Genomic DNA, 19,716 nt, shown 5'->3' on the forward strand with positions numbered 1-19,716 from the left:
CTCGGGGATAAATCCAGAAAACAGTTACGAGGTTTCTACACCTCAGGCTGACATAAAGCATACAGTATAGAAGCTCTGAAGGAAAATTTGAAGCATCCACTTGACAGAGACCCAGCCCCTGCCATGCAGTGGGGTAACAGAAAAGAAACCCACAACTCCCAAGATCATCTAGGGGATGGAAAGGAGCAGAATATCTGTCCAACATCCTGACTTTTCAGATGACCAACTGATGGGCTGGTTTCTCTCTTCCTGAATATAAGCACTGACAAGAACAAGGTGAAAAGTTAGGGGCTACTGAGAAAAAGGATGATTTACATAAACCAGTGTGCGCAGTAACACAGACAAACGCTAAGTGAATATCCAGTAGTACAGCTTACTGTAGCACCAAAGTCTGCAATATCAAAGAGAGACAACAGGGGAGCTTCTGGGTAGAAACTAGCAAACATTTTCAATGAAGAGATGACAAGCAAAGGCCCAGAGAGGACAAAATCCTCAGCCAGAAAAGGTGTGGAAGGTCTCTACAATCTAGTTGAGTTGACTGCAGAGTGTCCTCCCTGAACAAAGCAACCACCAAAAACTGGGGAGGTAGATGATTTTTAAAATAGGGAAGTGCCAAAAGAAGATACTAAAACTTACAAAGAAATAGGAAAATATGGTCCATAAGAAGAAATCAATTAAGTCTCTACAAACCTACACTAAAGAAATGGTGATTTACATCTTGGCTTTGAAGAACTAACAAGAAATAGGGATCACCCTCAGTATACGCAGGGGATTGGTTCCAAGATTCCCTAAGGGGACAAAAATCTATGGATACTGAAGTCCCTTATATAAAAAGGCATAGTATTTGCATATAACCTACCTATATCTTCCCATATGATTTAAATCATCTCTACATTACTTATAATAGCTAATACAATGTAAATGCTATGTAAGTAGTTGTTATACTGCATTGTTTAGGAAATAATGACAAGAAAAAAAGGACTGTACATGTTCAACACAGATGAAACCATCCATTTTTTTCTGGCTATTTGTAGTTCATAGTTGGCTCCATCTATGGCTGCACGAGCCATGAATACAGAGGGCTGACTATATGTGAATTACCAAAGAATTTGAAATAACAGCCACAAGAATGCTCAATGAGTTAAAAGATAGCACACACAGACAACCTCACGAAATCAGGAAAACTATATGAACTATGCATGCAAAGAAGAATATCAACAGAAATGGAAGCTATAAAGAAGAATCAAAAAGAAATTCTGAGGCTGGGCACCGTGGCTCATGCCTACAATTCCAACACTCCAGGAGGCCAAGATGGGGGAATTGCTTAAGCCCAGGAGTTCCGAGACCATCCAGGGCAACATGGCAAAATCCCATCTCTACAAAGAGTACAAAAATTAGGCAGGTGTGACGGTGCATGCCTGTAGTCCCAGCTACTCAGGAGGCTGAAGTGGGAGGTTCATTTGAACCCGGGAGGCAGAGGATACAGTGATCCAAGATTGTGCCACTGCACTCCAGCCTGGGAAAGAGTGAAACCCTGCCTGAAAACAAAACAAAAGAAAGAAAAAAAGTTGAGTTAAAAATACAATAACTGAGTTGAAAAATTCGCTAGATGAGTTCAACTGCTAACTTAATGAGGCAGAAGAAGGAATCGGTGAACTCAAAGGGGATTTTGACAGGGAGGAAAACAAAAACTATAAAAAATTAAGAAAAATAAAGAGAGTCTAAAGGGCTCATGGGGAAACCATCAAGCACCAAGAACGTATGTATCCTGAAAGCCCAATAAATAATGTGAATATACCTAACATTACTGAACTGTAAGCAAACAAACAAGCTTTACTGAAAGACATAATAAAGATATGATCACTGACTGACAAACTCAATTCTTATAGGAAGATGTGATGGTGACAAGACCTGCAACTGTAAAAATTCATGGCCATTCAAACACAAACAAAATATGTGGGAATTTAATAAAATGTGACTGTTGTATAAAAAAAGAACCAACAAAATTTTGGAAAGAAAATGGAGGGGTTTGCCAATCTTCATATGAGCCTATTATGACATTTATAATCTGAAACTTTAAAAGTAATTAAATATAATCTACAAAAAGATATACACAAAAATTCAAATTAAAGATTCAATCAAAAAAAAATCATGCAAAGAAAATGTAAGCAAGAAGCATGAGATTTTAAAGAAACTTCAAATTTTATAATCACACCATGAGCCAGGCCTTCCAAAAGATAAAACAAACATTTATTTATTTTTGCTTTTGTGGTATACCATCCTAAAAGAAGCAATCATTCTTTGAACTGCCAGTGAAGTAACCCTCAGACACTTGTGGTGAAGACAGCATGCACAGAGGAAGCCACAGTGACATTCTTTGCAAAAGTGAAAAATTGTAAAAGATCCATATGTCTTCATTTAGAAATTCCTCCAAAGAGGATGCAAAATAAGCTATTAGTGTTTATTAACATAAAAACATGTACATTTCAAAAACTTGCAAAATACAGCAGAACATTCACTGAAGAACTGTTTTCTAAAATCTCATAATGACATGTAAATGCATCTTGACACCTCTCACTGACTCTTGCCACAGAACTTACAATAGTAGCTCCTCAATGAAACATGAGGCATGGTGGAGGATGTGACAGGGAAAAGGAACCTGGGCTCCTCCGGGTGGGTAACTGAGTGATTGCCTCTTCTAGGGTGGTGCATTTCCTATTTTGGTGAATCTGGCAAGATTCCCCACCACCCCAAGTTCAAGGGTGCCCCCTCCCACCAACGACACATGACATTTCCCACTCTTTAAAAAAAAAACAAACTACTATGTTCTTTTTTCTCTTTGAGGATCTAAAAAAAATAAAAATTCTTTGTATTTCCATTTTCCAATTCCTTGGACTGTGAGGACATTTCATTATTTTGTGGAAATCAAAATAGAATAATTTTCATTTTATGCTCAATTTTCTTTTACTGCATTCTAGGAGCTATTTCATGTTCTGTAGTTAAAAGTTTTTAAATATATATGCCTTGATGTTCTTTTTTTAGGTTATGAAGTGTGTTCTTGACGCCCTGTTTTTTACTTGTTTGCTTACAAATTTTAGTGTGTCTATTTAAGGTACACAATATAGCAAGGTATAGATAGTAAAAAACTCACGACAGTTTAACAAATTAGTATATCCATATCTTACAGTTACCTTTTTTTTTTTTTTTTTTGCTTTTGTGGCAAAAACAGCTAGAATCTCATTTAGCATAAATTTCACATATAATAAGATGTTATTCCCTACCATCCTTATGTTGTATCACCTTCTTAATGTCTAAATTCCATCTCTGCTTGGACTTTTACCACAAAACAAATATATATATCATGTGATGTTTAAAATAAAAGAAATGTAATATTTAATAACAATTGGTGGAATGACAGAATTTGGCTCCATCTTCTCTAACATCAAAAAAGTTTGGCTGTTACATCTGAGCAAAATTATAACCATTTTACAAAAAACAACTGCCAGTAAGAGTCCCAGCAGGAACACCGCATTCTCTGTGGGATGGATATGCTGAGAATGGCTAAATTAATCTGACATTCAGGTTGATTTCATATTTTAAAATCAATGATGGAATAAAACAACCTCTATCACTGATGTCTGTACCTAGTTTTCCATTTCATTCTCGGTCATTAAGATTGTGGAGTTAGAAAGAGTGACTGATTCATTATAGCTTCAAATGTGGTATAAAATCAGGCAGAAAAGATCTCCCTTTAAAGGCATCTTTTCAAGAATTTATGAGGTATTTTTGCATATTAACATGTGACTTCCACATATAGCTTCTCTACTCCTGGTCTACTGAGAGCTGACAGTGCATTCAGATGTTGCCCCTAAACAATCTCTGCTACCCAAAAGCTGACACCACAGGACTCACACCCTGTCTCCATCCATGTCTGGGTGTGAGCCCTTCCCAGGACCATGCCCAATGGAGCCTCTTCCCAAGCTCATGTCACTGAGTCACCGTGAGATCTGGAATCTAAGTGCAGATGAGAGGGACTGAAGGAAGGCATAGGTGAGTGCGAGCACATGTGTCAGGCAGGATACTTCAGACTCAGAGAAGATTTGCAGCTCCAATGCCCTGCATTTCAAAAAGGGAGGAGACAGAACAATCCACCAAGATTATCACTTTACCTGAGGAAGAGCCATCCCTGGCTCCTTTTCTTTCTTCTTTCTCTCCTGGGCCTCTCTCTCAGTCAATATAATTAATTCTTTAAAAGTCAAATCTGAAAGTCGAAAATATGTTGTTTAATCCTTGGAAACAACACATTCCTTTCTGTGCCACAACCATGCCCACAGGGAAGGCCTCAGCATGTGGAGAGACAGCCCAGTGCACCAGGGGGATGCAAGAATAATAAATTCCTACACAAAGACCAAGTAAGTTTTTCACCCTTTTCTTCAGAACTTGTTCCACTCCCAGAGAAGCCCCCACACACCCTGCAGCAGTGGGGAGCTGGGCTGGACTATGCTTCCCTTCAGGACATAGACCCATCCCTCATCAAACCCCATACAGAGCACAGCCCCCTCACCTCCCTGTGGATCACAGGCTGAGCTCAGCTCTCAGAAACAGAAGACACAAAGGCTGGATGCTCAATGCTGGATACAAATTAGAATCAACTTGGGTACTTTAACAATATGGAGGTTGAGTCCATCCTACCTATTGGAAGTGGAATCTGTGGTAAAAGGGCACAAAATGTGCCCTCAAACTGCCTCAGCACGCTAATGTGAAGCCAACAAAATGTGCCCTCAAACTGCCTCAGCACGCTAATGTGAAGCCAGGGTTGAGTACATCTTAAAGGGGGCAAGACTAGCACAGCCCCATCCTCCCAGCTCTGCTCTCCCCTTGGGGCCTCATTGTTACCAGTTTGTAGACAGTAGAAGACAATGGACCAGAAAGAAACACAGAGACACATAATATGCACCAGGGGTAGGGGTGAGGGTGTGGCTGGAGTGTTAAATGGTGAGAGGGGGGTGAATCACAGAAGTCCCAATGGAGAAGGTGATATCAGAACAAAGACCTCAAGAAGGAAGGATGTTTGCACCTGCAGCTGAGGGGCCAGACAGCCCAGGTAGAGGCCCTGAGGCAGGAGCAACCTCAGCCCAAGGAACAGGAAAGAGGCCTGTGTGGCTGGAGCAGAGGGAGGAGGGAGGACACAGGCAGGAGATGAGGTCAGAGAGGTTCTGGGGAGCAGATTAGGTAGAGATGAGGTATTCAAACATTTTTCTCCCACAGCTCACAGTAATTTCAGAAACTATGCATTTCCTCACCCTTTTTAAGTAAACATAACCTTTCTTTATCACATGAATTAAAGCACTTCTTTTTAATGTCATGTTTTCTCTATTTCAAATATATGCTGACATGTAAAGCTAAAGCCAGGAAGTACAGTGTCACCATCATCTGAGATGTGCAGGAGCACAGGGGAATGTACTTGGGGAGTTCAGGCAATCACTTTTGGTGGAGATACCTGTTAGATGGCTGAGCAGAGAGAGGAGAGGACAAAAGGACACAGAATTCTAGAGTTCAGGAGACAGGCCTGCAGGGGACATGGAAACGTGTGAGTGGGTAGGTGGGTGATATGGATCAGCTCTGTGTCCCTGGCCCAAATCTCACAATGAATTGTAATCCGCACTGTTACTGGTGGGGCCTGGTGGGAGGTGGATGGATTATGGGGGTGGATTTGTGATGAATGGTTTTGCACCACCCCTTGGTGCTGTTCTTATCATAGTGAGTTCTCACGAGATCTGGTTGTTTAAAAGTGTGTAGCGCCTCCCCGCTCACTCTCTCTTGCTCCTGCTCCCGCCATGTGAGACGCCTGTTCCTACTTCACCTGCTACCATGTTTGGGATCTTCCTAAAGGCTCCCCAGAAGCAGATGTCGCTACGCTTCCTGTGCAGCCTGCAGGACTGTGGGCCAATTAAACCTGTTTTCTTTATAAATTACTCAGTCTCTGGAATTTTGTTGTAGCAATTCCAGAATGGACTACTACAGTGGGGTTTAAAGCCATGAGATGAGATGATGAGGAAAGACAGTGGGTGTGGACAGAGATAAGAAGAGGTTCAAGGACTAAGCCATCAGTCATTCCCACATTGGGAAACATTCAGCGTCAGGACACAGCAGCAGAGGAAAGTGTGAAATGGTCAGGGAGGTGACAAGAAAATCAAATAGCTCCTGACAGGAAAAGAAAGAGTAAAGCAGGAAATGAAATACATTGGATTTAGAAATGGGGAGGTCACTGGTGACTCTGAAAAATAAAGTTATCAGTGGAATGGTGGATATGAAAGTTTCATCCAATGCATTCGAGACACAATTGGAGGCAAGAAGTGAAGACAGAGACTCTGAACAAGATTGTAGTGTATTATGCTCTTAAATGAAGTACAGAAGAGAGGTACTCACTACAGGCAGAAACGCAGTTAATGGTATGCTTCGTTTTAATTAGGGCAAAGTGGAAGGAAACTAGAGGCTTTAGGGTCTGTGTGTGCATGCATTTAATGGGCAATACACCACCATCAGTAAACACTGTTTAAAGTAATTCTGTAGAAGTAAAAATGAATGACACAGTTAAACAAATTTTATGGAAGCCCAAAGTATTTTTGTTGTTTTCTTTTTAACTTATATTTTAAGTTCAGGGGTACATGTGCAGGACGTGCAGGCTGGTTATATAGGTAAATGGGTCATGGGGGTTTGTTGTACACATTATTTCATCATCCAGGTATTAAGCCTAGTATTCATAAGTTATTTTTCCTGATCGTCTCCCTCCTCCCACCTTCCACTCTCAGGCAGATCCCAGTGTGTGTTGTTTCCCTCTATGTGTCCATGTGTTCTCATCATTTACCTCCCACTTGTAAGTGAGAACATGCAGTATTTGGTTTTCTGTTCCTGTGTTAGTTTGCTAAGGATAATGGCCTCCAGCTCCATCCATGTCCTGGGAAAGGACATGATCTCGTTCTTTATGGGAAGGCTGTTGTTTCGGACTAGCCTCCCCAACTACCAGACCAAGCCAGAATGAAGTCTCTTGTACTGAACCTTGAAATGGGCCAGGTTTAGGGGAAAAAAAACTCCAAAAAATAAACAGAGAGGCCTGGGGCAGTGGCTCACACTTGTAATCCCAGCACTTTGGGAGGCCAAGGTGGGCGGATCACCTGAGGTCAGGAGATTGAGACCAGCCTGGCCAACGTGGTGAAACCCTGTCTCTACTAAAAATACAAAAATTAGCTGGGCATGGTGGTCCATGCCTGTAATGACCCTACCCCCGAATACCGACACCACTATCTACTAAAACAGATGTCTTCAATGATGCACACGTGCCCCAATGAGACCCCAACATCTTCCAAGGAAACTCTCCATATTGACATTTAGATATTCCAAAATGTGTCTATAACCGTCTTAACGTGCAGCCCAAAATACTCCAAAAAAAAAAAAAAAAAAAAAGGTAGCCCCCTAAATGATCTCTGTGATTTTCCAGATAATACTTCGGTAAGTTGCATGATTCCTGCACTCCCAAAAGACCCCACAGAAGTCACCATGAAAAGTGCTTATGGCAGTACGGCTCTGGGTTCCACGCTCTCAGGACCAACGAACCAACTCTCCAGCTGCCCACCCTCCCTGTGGACTCAACTTAGGCCTTGCTTCTCACTTCAGTTGACGATAGAACAATATGAGTTTGGATTGTATGGGTCCATTTATAATAGAATTTTCTTCAATAAACATCTGAAAAATATTTTGAAGACTTGCAACAATTTGAAAAAGCTCACAGATGAATTGTGCACCCTAATTAAGAAAAAGGTATGCCAGAAATGCATAAAATATATGTAGATATTAGTCTATTTTATCACTTAGTACCATAAAACACACACGAATCTATTCTAAGTTAAAATTTACCAAACTTATATAAACACCTCTAGACTGTGTATGGTTCCATCTGCAGTCAAAACAAATGTAAAAAAAAGTAAAGACACAGTATTCAATCATAATTGCATTAATGAACTGTAGTACATACTGAACTTCTATAATAATTTCATAGCCACCTCCCATTGCTATTGTGGTGAGCTCAAGTATCTGCTTAATGTGCCCCGTGATGTTAATCATCTCCATGTGAACTGTTAATCTCTCTAGTAAATTGGAGACCGCAGCAAAAATTGATCTCTGTGGTTCTGGCACATTTTTCGTTGTTTGGTGCAATACGATAAACTCTGAATAACAACACGGGACCCATCTGAAATGCCACTAGTGATGCTGGAAGTGCTCCCAAAAAGTAGAGAAAAGTCATGACATTACAAGAACATGTTGAATTGCTTAATGTGTACCACAGATTGAGGTGTGCAATTCAGTTGCCCGCCATTTCAAGATAAATTAATCTGGTGTAAGGACCATTGTTAAAAGAGAAAATTCATGAAGCCATCACTGCAGCTACACCAGCAGGCACGAAAACAATGTACTTTTTGCTAAATACCTTTTTTATCCTATATTGAAAATGCAGCTTTTATACAGGTGCAAAATCACCATAATGAAGGCATACCTGTAGACTCTAATATGATTTGAGAAAAAGGGAAGTTATTTTATGACAACTTTAGGAAGGTAAAGGATCTAAAGCTGGAGAGTTTGATGCCAGCAAAATATGCACTGATAATTCAAGAAGTTTGGCTTAAAAAATGTCAAGATAACAGAAGCAGCCACTCCAACCAAGAGGCAGTAGATGGGGTCCCAAATGCTATGAAGAAAATCATTAATGAGCCAGGCATGATTGCTCACCCCTGTAATCCCAGCACTGTGGAAGGCCAAGGTGGGCAGGTCACTGGAGCCCAGGAGTTCCAGACCAGACTGAGCAACATGGCAAAACCCCGAGTCTACTAAAAAATACAAAAAAAACAGCCGGGCATGGTGACACATGCTTGTAGTTTCAGCTACTCGGGAGGCTGAGGTGAGAGGATGCCTTTAGCCCGGGAGGCGGACATTACAGTGAGCCGAGGTCACGTCACTGCACTCCAGCCTGAGCAACCGAGCAAAAAATAAAGAAACTGTGGCATTCCAAAATGATCCATGCACCCTCACAACCACCCATAATCCCACTTCCGAGTGCTTCTGCCAGACCTACGAAATTCCTTTCCAAGAGTTCCACATACCCCTTGCTCTTATAACCACACTTGGGACAGGTGCACACACCATACCATGGCTCATCTGAAGGCACACCCTTGCTTTCTGGAGCCTTCTATGGACTCGCCTCCATTTTCTCCCATGTTTCTACCTCTCCTCCATGCATGCATGAACAAACTAGGCTAAAAGGTACAGGATCTCTGCGCACATGCAACACAGCAGGAAGGTACACAAACTGCAAACTGAAGGACCCTGGGCCTTCAGTATGAAGACCACAAAGTTGGGCCTGCTGAGAAAACTTGCCAGCAAGTGCTGACAATATTAAATCTAGTTTAAAGGCAGCTGGGCATTGGCTAGATTAAGTTCAGTGAGGATGTCTCAGAAGACAGGCCCTAAATCTTTCTATACACTAAAGACAAAATATCTGAAAAAAGAAATAAAGAAAACAGTCCCATTTGCAATAGCATCAAAAGGAATAAAATACTTAGGAATAGATTTAACCAGTGAAGTAAAAGATCTGTACGCTGAAAGCTCTTAAGACACTGATAAAAGATATTGAAGCGGCCAGGAAAGTGGCTCATGCCTGTAATCCCAGTGCTTTGGGAGGCTGAGGTGGGAGGATTGCTTGAGGTCAGTAGTTTGAGACCAGCCTGGGCAACATAGTGAGACTCTTTCTCTACAAAGAAAAGAAATTAGCCAGGTATGGTGGTGCATACCTGTAGTCTTAGCCCTTCAGCCAGGTATGGTGGTGCATACCTGTAGTCTTAGCTACCTGGGAGCCTGAGGTAGGAGGGTTGCCTGAACCCAGGAGTTCAAACTGCAGTGAGGTATGATCGCCCCACTGCATGCCAGCACTCCAGCTTGAGTAACAATGTGAGCCTGGTCTCTAAAAAAAAAGAAAGAAAGAAAGAAAGAAATGACTGTAGAGAGCCGAAAGCCAGAGGGTCATGACCAACTCAGCATTCCACTGAAGGCTGTATGATTAAACAGCAAACTGTTTATCATGAATGCAGGATGTGGACAAACTCACATCTGCCCTGCCGCCAGAAGGTACGCTGAGTGCAATTACTCCCTGGCGCCATGCTCCTTGAGGTTATCTACTGGAACACCTGCAGGCTACTGTTCAGAGAATGCAGTCGTGCAAGCCTGCACCGAGTAAAGCAGCTGACTGACAACCACCCACTTCTCCCTATCTCCTTTACTCAATAAATATGAAGGGCTCTAAAAGCTCAGGACTCTTGTTCACTAGAAGCAAGGAGCCCCTGACCCCTTCTTCCAAATATACTCTTTTGTCTTTGTGTTTATTCCTGTGTTCGTCCCCCTTTGTTCAGTCCAACAGGGATTGGGGCTGCAACAAAGGATAAAAAAAAAAAAATTGAAGAACACACAAAGAAATGGAAAGCTATCCCATGTTCATGGATTGTAAGAATATTTCAAAATTATTAAAATGTCCATACTACCAAAAGTGATCTGCAAATTCAGCACAATCTCTATCAAAACTCCAATGCTATTTTTCACAGATAAAAACAAAAAAAAAAACCCTAAAACTTTTATACAACCACAAAAAACTCCAAAGAGCCAAAGCAGTGTTGAAAAACAACATGCTAGAGGCGTCATACTTTCTGATTTCAAACTATATTATAAAGGTACAGCAATCCTAACAGTATAATACTGGCATAAAAACACAGAGAACAATCAAACACAAGAGAGCCCAGAAATAAACATGCACATATACAACTAGCCTTTGACAAGGGCACCAAGAATTTACAATGAGGAAAGGACAATCTCATCAATAAATCCTGTTGGGAAAACTGTATATTCACATTCAAAAGAATATGAAACTGGACCCTTATCTCACACTATATGCAAAGATAAACTCAAAATGGATTAAAGATTTAAATATATGATCTAAAACCGTAAAACCCCAGAAAATAGAAAAAAAGCTCCTTGACATTGATCTTGACAATGATTTTTTTGGATATGACACCAAAAGCCCAGGCAACAAATGGTGGGACTACATCAAACTAAAAAGTGGGACTATGTCCAACTAAAAAGTTTGGCCAGGCGCAGTGGCTCATGCCTGTAATCCCAGCACTTTGGGAGGCCAAGACAGGCAGAGCACTTGAGGTCAGGAGTTCGAGGCCAGCCTGGCCAACATGGTGAAACCCTGTCTCTACTAAAAAATTAGCTGGGAATGGTGGTGCAACCTGTAATACCAGCTACTAGGAGGGCTGAGGCAGGAGAATCATTTGAACTCAGAAGGCACACATTGCAGTGAGCTGAGATTGCGCCACCACACTCTAGCCTGGGCAACAGAGTGAGACTCCATTTTGGGGGTGGGGTGGGGGAGGGACAAAGCTCCTGCACACCAAAGGAAACAATCAACTAAATGAAAAAGCAATTTGTAAGATGGAAATATGTATCTGCAAACCATATATTTAATAAGTGGTTAATATCCAAAATATATAAAAACTCCTACAATTCTACAGGAAAAATACCCCAAATAATCTCAGTAAAAATGGGCAAAGGACCTGAACATTTTCCAAATAAGACATATAAATGACCAACAGGTATATAATAAGGTGCTCAAGATCACTAATCATCAGAGGAATGCTAATCAAAACCACCATAAGCTATCACCTCATACCTCTTACGAAGGCTATTATTAAATAGGCAAGAGATAACAGGTGTTAGCAATGATATGGAGAAAAATGAGCCCTTGTACACTGTTGCTGGGAGTGTACATCAGTACAGCCATTATGAAAAACACTATGGATGTTCTTCAAAATATTAAAAATAGAACAACAATGCAATCCAGCAATCCCATTTCTGGGTATATATCCAAAGGAAATAAATGAAACCAGTATCTTGAAGAGACATCTAGGCCAGGCATAGTAGTTCATGGCTGTAATCCCAGCACTCTGAGAAGCCGAAGCGACAAGATCACTTGACACCAGTAGTTAGAGACCATGCTGGACAACATAGCAGAGACCATGTATCTGCTGAAAAAACAGACAAAAACAAAAAAACGGCTGGGTGCGGCGGCTCACGCCTGTAATCCTAACACTTTGGGAGGCCAAGACGGGCAGATCACGAGGTCAGGAGTTCGAGACCAGCCTGGCCAACATGGTGAAACCCCGTCTCTACTAAAAACACAAAAAGCTGGGCGTGGTGGCGGGTGCCTGTAATACCAGCTACTCGGGAGGCTGAGGCAGGAGAATCATTTGAACCTAGGAAGTGGAGGTTGTAGTGAGCTGAGATTGCACCATTGCACTCCAGCCTGGACAACAGGGTGAGACTCTGTCTCAAAAAAAAAAAAAAAAAAAACCTTACAAAATATCTGTCCCCCATGATCACTACAGTATTATTCATAACAGCCAAGAAATGGAAACAACCCAAGTGCCCATCCATGAATAAATAAATATGTGTGTATATAGACAGATATACAGAGTGTTTGTGTGTACATATATATAATGGAATATTATCCAACCATAAAAAGAAGAAAATCCTGCTATTTGCAACAACATGGATGAACCTGGAAGACATTATGCTAGGTGAAATAAGACAGACACTAAAAGACAATTACTGTATGACCTCACAAGTAGAATCTAAAAAAGTCCAATTCATAGTAACAGGGTAGAACAGTTGTTGCCAAAGGCTACTGGGGGGTGAAAATGGAAAATGTTGGTTAAAGGGTACAAATTTTCTGTTATAAAATGAAGAAGTTCTGAGAAAGCTAACGTACACCATGATGACTATACTATATTGGACACTTTAACAGTTTGGAAAGTTTTTGAAAAATCTAATAAATTATGGGGTAAAAGTTTAAAAAATGATGGCACTTAGTATTTAGAAATGAATGAGATCACCTGATTATTGGATGCCACCATATCTTATTTCTGGAGTTAGCAACTACAGGAAAGAAGCAATTGAATAAAATGTATCTCAAGCTTCCAAAATAACAATGAATTAACTGTAAAGCAACTACAAAGAAAAAAGTAAATTTATTACAAAAAAAAACAAGACTTTCAATGCTTCTGCGAAGACATACCTTGTAGGCCTAGTGTGATGGCTCACATCTGTAATTCCAGTGCGTTGAGAGGCTGAGGTGGAAAGACTGCTTGAGGCCAGGAAGTAGAAGCTGCAATGAGCCAAGATCATGCCACTTGCTCTCCAGCCTAGGCGGCAGAGAGAGACCATGTCCCCCACCAAAAAAAAACAAAACAGAACAAAGCCAAAAAAACCACCAAAGACATATCTTGTAGTGACAGTCAGTCATTTCTTGCCCCATTTCTCCCCTCCTTTATCCTCTACTCCATCATTGGGAAGAAGAGAGTTACCACAAATAACTGGATCAAGTCACTGCCCTCTGGCTAAATAGGAATTCCAAATATCTTTTGATACAAATAAATACAAAATGCACAAAGCTTATAGAAAAAACTTTGGTGATTTTCATCCTCATGAGTACAACTTAAACATATTTCAAATCAGAGTATAAAGCCACAAATCAATATATTACAACCACCATCCATATCCAACCAACTGTCACGCATCTGGATGGGGTCCTCTCCCGCTTTCTTCACTGTTATGTGTTTCCCTCTCTCATTCTGCGCGTCTTTTTCTCCTTTTCTGTTTTTCACCACTTTCTTTATTCCCTCTTTTATGTCTGTTCTGCCCAATGCTTCCCAACTTACTTCACCTCTCGTAGCTCTTTCTCCCCAATCTTTCCGATTGTCCCCAATCTCCACGTATTTCTGCCTATTTTCCCCCATCTAAGCTCCCTCTCTGCTCTCCTTGTTAAATTCCCTCTTCCCTGTTACATCTCCTTTGTTCCCACTCTCTAGCACCCCCAGTTTCCTAGGCTTCCTCCCTGCTGTGGTTCTCCCTCTACTCTGCTTGTCACCCACTGCCCTCTCTCCCTCTCTTTCAGTCCCAGCACCACGAAGCTCTGTCAGCCGCGGCTCCAACTCTTTCACCTTCTCCCCACTGTCTGTCTGTAGTGCCTCCTCCTTTGCCGCCCCACTCTATTTTGCCGCCCTTCATCTCTCTGAAGGTCCCCCTTTTTTTCTAAATTTCTCTGTGTGCTTTTCTCCCCCTGCTACTTTCTCCATCCGTTCTCTTTCACTCTTGCTCTCTTTGCAAGTCCCTAAATTATCATCCATTTTGCCGTGTATTTATGGGTCTCCCTCATTCTTTTCTCCTGTTTTTCCTTTTGCTCCGTCGTTCCCCGTCTTTTCCTCTCCTGATCCCTCTCACCCACACATTCGGGAGGAAAGGGGAGGAATAGGATGCCCACCTCCCGGAAGAGCACATTTTCCAGTGGAGTAAAATTTGGGAAGGAAGAACACTGGGTGTCACAAGACAGACTCAGGTCACCTGTCCCAACGGGGAGTCAAGAAAAGCAGTGGCTGTGAAGGGGAAGCCTGGGGAGCGGAAGGACCCTGCGTGAGGACGACACAAGGTGGCGCGGGGAACGATGTCTCACGACAGGGAGGGTCTGCAGAATCCCAGGACCTGAGAGGAGAAGCGGCTCCTTCAGGAGCCGGACGGTGGGCGCTCCCCTCCAGGGGCAGACGAGGGAGGAGCTCGGGGATCGCGAAGGGCGCTAATCCACATCCCGAATGAGGACTCGACTTGGCGCGGGGCCCAAGCAGAGAGTTTTAAGCAGGAACACGACCTGAATGGGGCTGTCTACATGGTCCTAAGGAAGAAAGGCAGAGAGCAAGGAACAGCCTCAGAGAGATTTTAAACCGAAAGGGAAGCAATTCTCCTACTTACTTGGGACGAAGAGGCTGTCGCGGGTATTTTAAGGTCCGTAGCGATCCCCAGGTCACGGGTATGGAGAACCGAGGACTGCGAAGTGCACGTTTAATAAAGGTAGACGAAGAGAAGCAAACGTTTAATCCAGGTAGACTGAAACACAGGCATAGCGACGTGGCCTTTTCACAGCGCGATCTGCTTCCGGGTGTGCAGGAAACTGGGCGCGGAAAGAAAAACTGGGCGGCCTGGGGGAGGGGCCTAGGCCGGGCGCGACTGGGAAAGGGCTGGGCGGAAAGACGGGCCTGACTTGGGAGTGGCCCGAAAGGGTGGTGGGAGGCCCAGGGCGGTAGGGGGCGTGACTAGGTGGGGCTTGGCTGGACCGAAAACTGGGATGAAGCGGGACCTCCAGGGGTGGGCGGGGCCGAGGCAGGGCCTGTTCTCCACTCCGCCTCTCACCCAGCAGGATTTCGTTTTCCAGATTTGGGAGTATTTGTGACTATTTCTTGTCCTGTGAAGCAGCGTTGCTCCTTGCCCATTTTAAATTAATGTTTCAGAATTTAAGGTTGAATCTTAAAGTTGTGGTCCACTTATACTGGAAACTAAGACGATTTATTCTTAACAAGTTGAACTGATTTAAGTCAAAACCGATTTTTCCGAGCCTGGTGGACTGCATCCAGTCTTACCAGAAAAGCTGAAGCTACTCAGTAGTCAGGGAACTAGGATCTCTGTGGGGACTGGATGTGGAGCAGTGACTGGATCCAGGAACCCAGAAGACATTATGCCAAGCAAAATGTGCTAGACACAGTATAGAAAATGAAATAAGCAGAGGTTCCTCTTCAAAAGGACTTTCCTCCCAGTCTAATTGAGAATAGATAGTAACCTCTCTTACAAGCAAAATTTACTCAAAGACCTGTACTAACATTCTTAAATATCTGCTAGCCATAATAGATAAATCAATATACTCTGTGTTCTTAGCTCCCACATGGTTAGCCTAGATATTTGCCCTGGCATGCCTGAACTGTTCCAAGCAAGCATTAGGTCACAGCCTATTCCTTTTCCTTATTTGGAAGTGTTTTTGCCTCTCTCAGCCTTCCACAAGTTACTTCCTCTCTTCCTTTGTTCTCCTCTGCCTTTGCCTCTTTTGGGAAGTTCTAAGGTGCTAGCCAATCAGGTCAAGCACAGAATTGGGTCCGACTCCAGCCAGTGGAAACCAGACACAGCAGTAGGGTGGATGCGTCACATTATTATTATTATTATTATTATTTTCTTTTTGAGACGGAGTCTCCTTCTCTCACCCAGGCCGGAGTGCAGTGGCGCTATCTCGGCTCACTGCAAGCTCCGCCTCCTGGGTTCACACCATTCTCCTGCCTCGGCCTCCGGAGTAGCTGGGACTAGAGGCGCCTGCCACTGCACCCAGCTAATTTTTTGTATTTTTAGTAGAGACGGGGTTTCACCACGTTAGCCAGGATGATCTCGATCTCCTGACCTCGTGATCTGCCCGCCTCGGCCTCCCAAAGTGCTGGGATTACAGGCGTCAGCCACCGCGCCCGGCCAGACGCGTCAGGTTATAAGTGACCCTTCTCCTTTGTTCGTGTGTACTCTTGTGGCAAGACTGCTAGTGAGCGGCACCCTTTCTGCAGAAAGTAAACTAGCCTTGCTGAGAGATCCTTTGTCTCAGTGTTGATTTTTGCGACACTGAGCACCCGTTCCCAACACACACAAAGAAACATACTTCATGCACTTACTTACATGTACTAAGTACAAACATCAAATTCAGAGTAACAAATTAGAAGGGTGGTTTCCAGGGCTGAGGGTCTTTCCTATGCCTGTCCCACCATTGTATTTTGGAAGCAGATAACTTCTCTGGCTTCACAGATTCACAGCTGGGCAGAAATTTTGCCTCAGGATGAACCACACCTTGTGTCTCACCCATATGTGATTCAGATAATATTTACGTGATATTTGGGCCTTAGAGTTGATACTGAAATGGATTAAGACTTTTCAGATGGGCCAGGCAAGGTAGCTTAGGCCTGTAACCCCAACAATTCAGGAGGCCAAGTCTGGCAGATTACTTGAGCTCAGGAGTTCAAGACCAGCCTGGGCACATAGCAAGAACCCCGTCTCTACAGAAGATATAAAAATTAGCCGTGCTTAGTGGCACACTCCTGTAGTCCCAGATACTTGGGCGGCTGAAGTGCCAGGATCACTTAAGGCCAAGGGTTTGAGACCAGCCTGGGCAACATAGTCAGACCCCATCTCTACAAAAAATTAAATTAGCCAGGCATGGTGGCCTGCATGTGTGGTCCCAGCTATTGGGAGGCTGAGGCAGGAGGATCATTTGAGCCCAGGAGGTCGAGACTGTGATAAGTCATGATTACGCCACTGCACTCCAGCCTGAGTGACAGAGAGAGACCCTGTCTCAAAGAAATAAATAAAAGATTTTTGTTCTGATGGGAGTGAAGGGATTTTGCATGTAAGAAGGACATAAAGTTTAGGAGTCCAGAACATAGTGTGTTATGAGCAGAATAATTTCCACAAAAAAAAAAAAAAAACCCTAACTTGAAGTCCTAATACCCAGTACCTCAAAATATAACTGTATTTGGATATATGGCATCTACAGGAGTGATTAAGTTAAAATAAGCTTGTTAAAGTGGGTTCTGATCCAATCTGGCTGATTTCTTTATAAGAAGAGGAGATTCAGCTGGGCAAAGTGGCTTGCCCCCGTAATCTCCACACTTTAGGAGGCCGACATGGGCAGTTCCAGCCCAGCCTGGGCAACATGGTGAGACCCTGTCTCTACTAAAAATACAAAAATTATCTGGCAATGGTGACCCACACCTGTACTCCCAGCTACTGAGGAGGCTGAGGTGGGAGATTTGCTTGAGCCTGGGAGGCAGAGGTTGCAGTGAGCCAAGATCACACCACTGCACTCCAGCCTAGAAGCCAGAGTGAGACTCTTGTCTCAATAAATAAACAAATACATAAATGAAAGATAACACCAAGGAAGCAGGCAGCTAACTTGCCTTCTTCTGTTAGGTGTTTGATGAAAAATTGAAGCAGAAAGGTTATGAGCTATGTATGTTATCTGCGCAGAAGGGCTATATGTCCTAAGCCATAAAGAAAAACAGACCTACAGCTTATCTGCTTCCTGTATTTTGTTTATATGTCCTGAACCACGAAGAAAGGCAGTTTTTTAAAATTTTGTTTTGTTTTGTTTTTTTGAGACAGAGTCTCGCTCTGTCACCCAGGCTGGAGTGCAGTGGCATGATCTCAGCTCACTGCAACCTTTGCCTCCTGGGTTCAAGCAATTCTCAAGCCTCAGGCTCCAGAGTAGCTGGGACTACAAGCACCCACGACCACGCCCAACTAATTTTTTGTTGTTGTTGTATTTTCATAGAGACAGGGTTTCACCATGTTGCCCAGGGTGGTCTGGAGCTCCTGAGCTCAGGCAATTTGACTGCCTTGGCCTCCCAGAGTGCTAGGATTACAGGCGTGAGCCACCGCACCTGGCCTAGAAAGGCAGATTTATAGCTTATTTGCTTTATCTCTTTGCTTTCCCCTGGTCCTGCCAGGCTGACTCCTTTTCCCTAATTAGGTCTCCACAAACTCTACCATAAAAGCGCATTTTTCTCACCCTCCTATAAAATCCCTGGACTCCTAGTTTTACTACAAATAAACCAGGATTCTATTTCCCAGCATGAAAAGTTTGTCAGAAAAAAACAGAGGTAGCATGGGACCTTCTTTCTTTTCTTCAAAACTAATTCACCTCCTCTTCTTCTCTTTCCTGTCTCTCTCTTCCTAGACTGGCCTGCACAGTTCTAGATCCCCAGTGAATCCTTGGGTTGACATACAAGGGAAGAAGAACCTATAGAAAGGGAAATCTCTAGCTCTCAGAGGTGGCTTTTTGGATGTCTGGATGCACTCATAACCATCCTCATGTTACCAGAAAGGGGTCCTGATCCAGAACCTGAAACCGCCATTGCAAATTATAACTGAGAATTATTACAGTGAAAGGGATCTGACCTAACCAACTCCGTCTTGCTTTTAACCTCCAAGCTGCCTTTGTTCACTCCTGGGTGTAGGCCAAACTAGCTTTGGGAGGAATTTGGTTTATCTTTTGAAACAAAGGCATTAATAGCCCTTTCCCAAAACAAATCCCCTTTCTGCTTGGGACTAGACTGCCTTTGTAGGACTAACAAGTTAGTCACAAAATTAGAAACTATAGTTTAGGAGTCATGCAGCTAGAGGCTACAAGATTGTCACCTTTCCCAAATTGCTCCTGGGAATAACATCAGTATTTTAAAACCTAAGATCAGTGTTTGAGATATTTTGCAGACCCTGCACTTGATGGATCACCTGACACCCAGATCAATAAACTGACTCATCTGGTCTTGTGACACCACCCAGGAACTGACTCAGTGCAAAAGGACAGTGTCAACTCTCTATGATCTCATCTCTGAACAACCAATCATCACTCTGGACTTACTGGCCCCTACCCATCAAATTATCCTTAAAAACCCTGATCCCCAAGATTTCAGGGAGACTATTTGAGTAATAATAAAACTTCAGTCTCCTGTACAGCCAGCTCCACGTGAATTAAACTCTTTCTCTATTACAATTCCCCTGTCTTGATGAATTGGCTCTGTCTAGGCAGCAGGCAAGGAGAACCTATTAGGCAGTTAAACCCAAAAGAAGGGGTTCTTGGATCTTGTGCAAGAAAGAATTAGGGGTGAGTCCAGAAAGTAAAGTGACAGCAACTTTTTTAAGAAAGTAAAGGAATAAGGCAGGGTGCAGTGGCTCACACCTGTAATCCCAGCACTTTGGGAGGCT

At 43.0% G+C, this 19,716-nt stretch overlaps 1 protein-coding gene and 1 long non-coding RNA gene across 8 annotated transcripts in view; one reads left to right on the plus strand and one right to left on the minus strand.

Annotated features, from left to right (window-relative positions):
* The window catches only part of LOC129052032 (uncharacterized), a 38,555-nt gene extending 30,762 nt beyond the window's left edge, over window positions 1-7,793 (plus strand). Inside the window, exon 3 of the long non-coding RNA XR_008516740.2 lies at window positions 7,499-7,793. This is a non-coding gene — a long non-coding RNA (uncharacterized LOC129052032). The remainder of the gene's footprint in view (window positions 1-7,498) is intronic.
* Window positions 1-15,151, minus strand: part of ZNF841 (zinc finger protein 841) — a 31,720-nt gene extending 16,569 nt beyond the window's left edge. Inside the window, exons 1-4 of one of the 7 annotated variants that reach the window (XM_054541110.2) lie at window positions 14,905-15,149; window positions 13,178-13,267; window positions 9,883-10,012; window positions 4,170-4,261 (exon numbers count right to left, since the gene is read on the minus strand). In XM_054541110.2, coding sequence (XP_054397085.2) covers window positions 4,170-4,261; window positions 9,883-9,973 — 183 coding nt within the window. In that variant the 5' untranslated portion in view covers window positions 9,974-10,012; window positions 13,178-13,267; window positions 14,905-15,149. Of the gene's footprint in view, window positions 1-4,169; window positions 4,262-9,842; window positions 10,013-13,177; window positions 13,305-14,904 lie in introns of those variants that run through there. The other 6 variants (XM_054541111.2, XM_054541112.2, XM_054541113.2 and 3 more) reach the window with 6 other exon arrangements.
* Window positions 15,152-19,716: the final 4,565 nt, after the last annotated feature.

The sequence above is a fragment of the Pongo abelii genome, chromosome 20 (assembly GCF_028885655.2).
Source record: "Pongo abelii isolate AG06213 chromosome 20, NHGRI_mPonAbe1-v2.0_pri, whole genome shotgun sequence".
In the NCBI taxonomy this organism is placed as follows: domain Eukaryota; kingdom Metazoa; phylum Chordata; class Mammalia; order Primates; family Hominidae; genus Pongo; species Pongo abelii.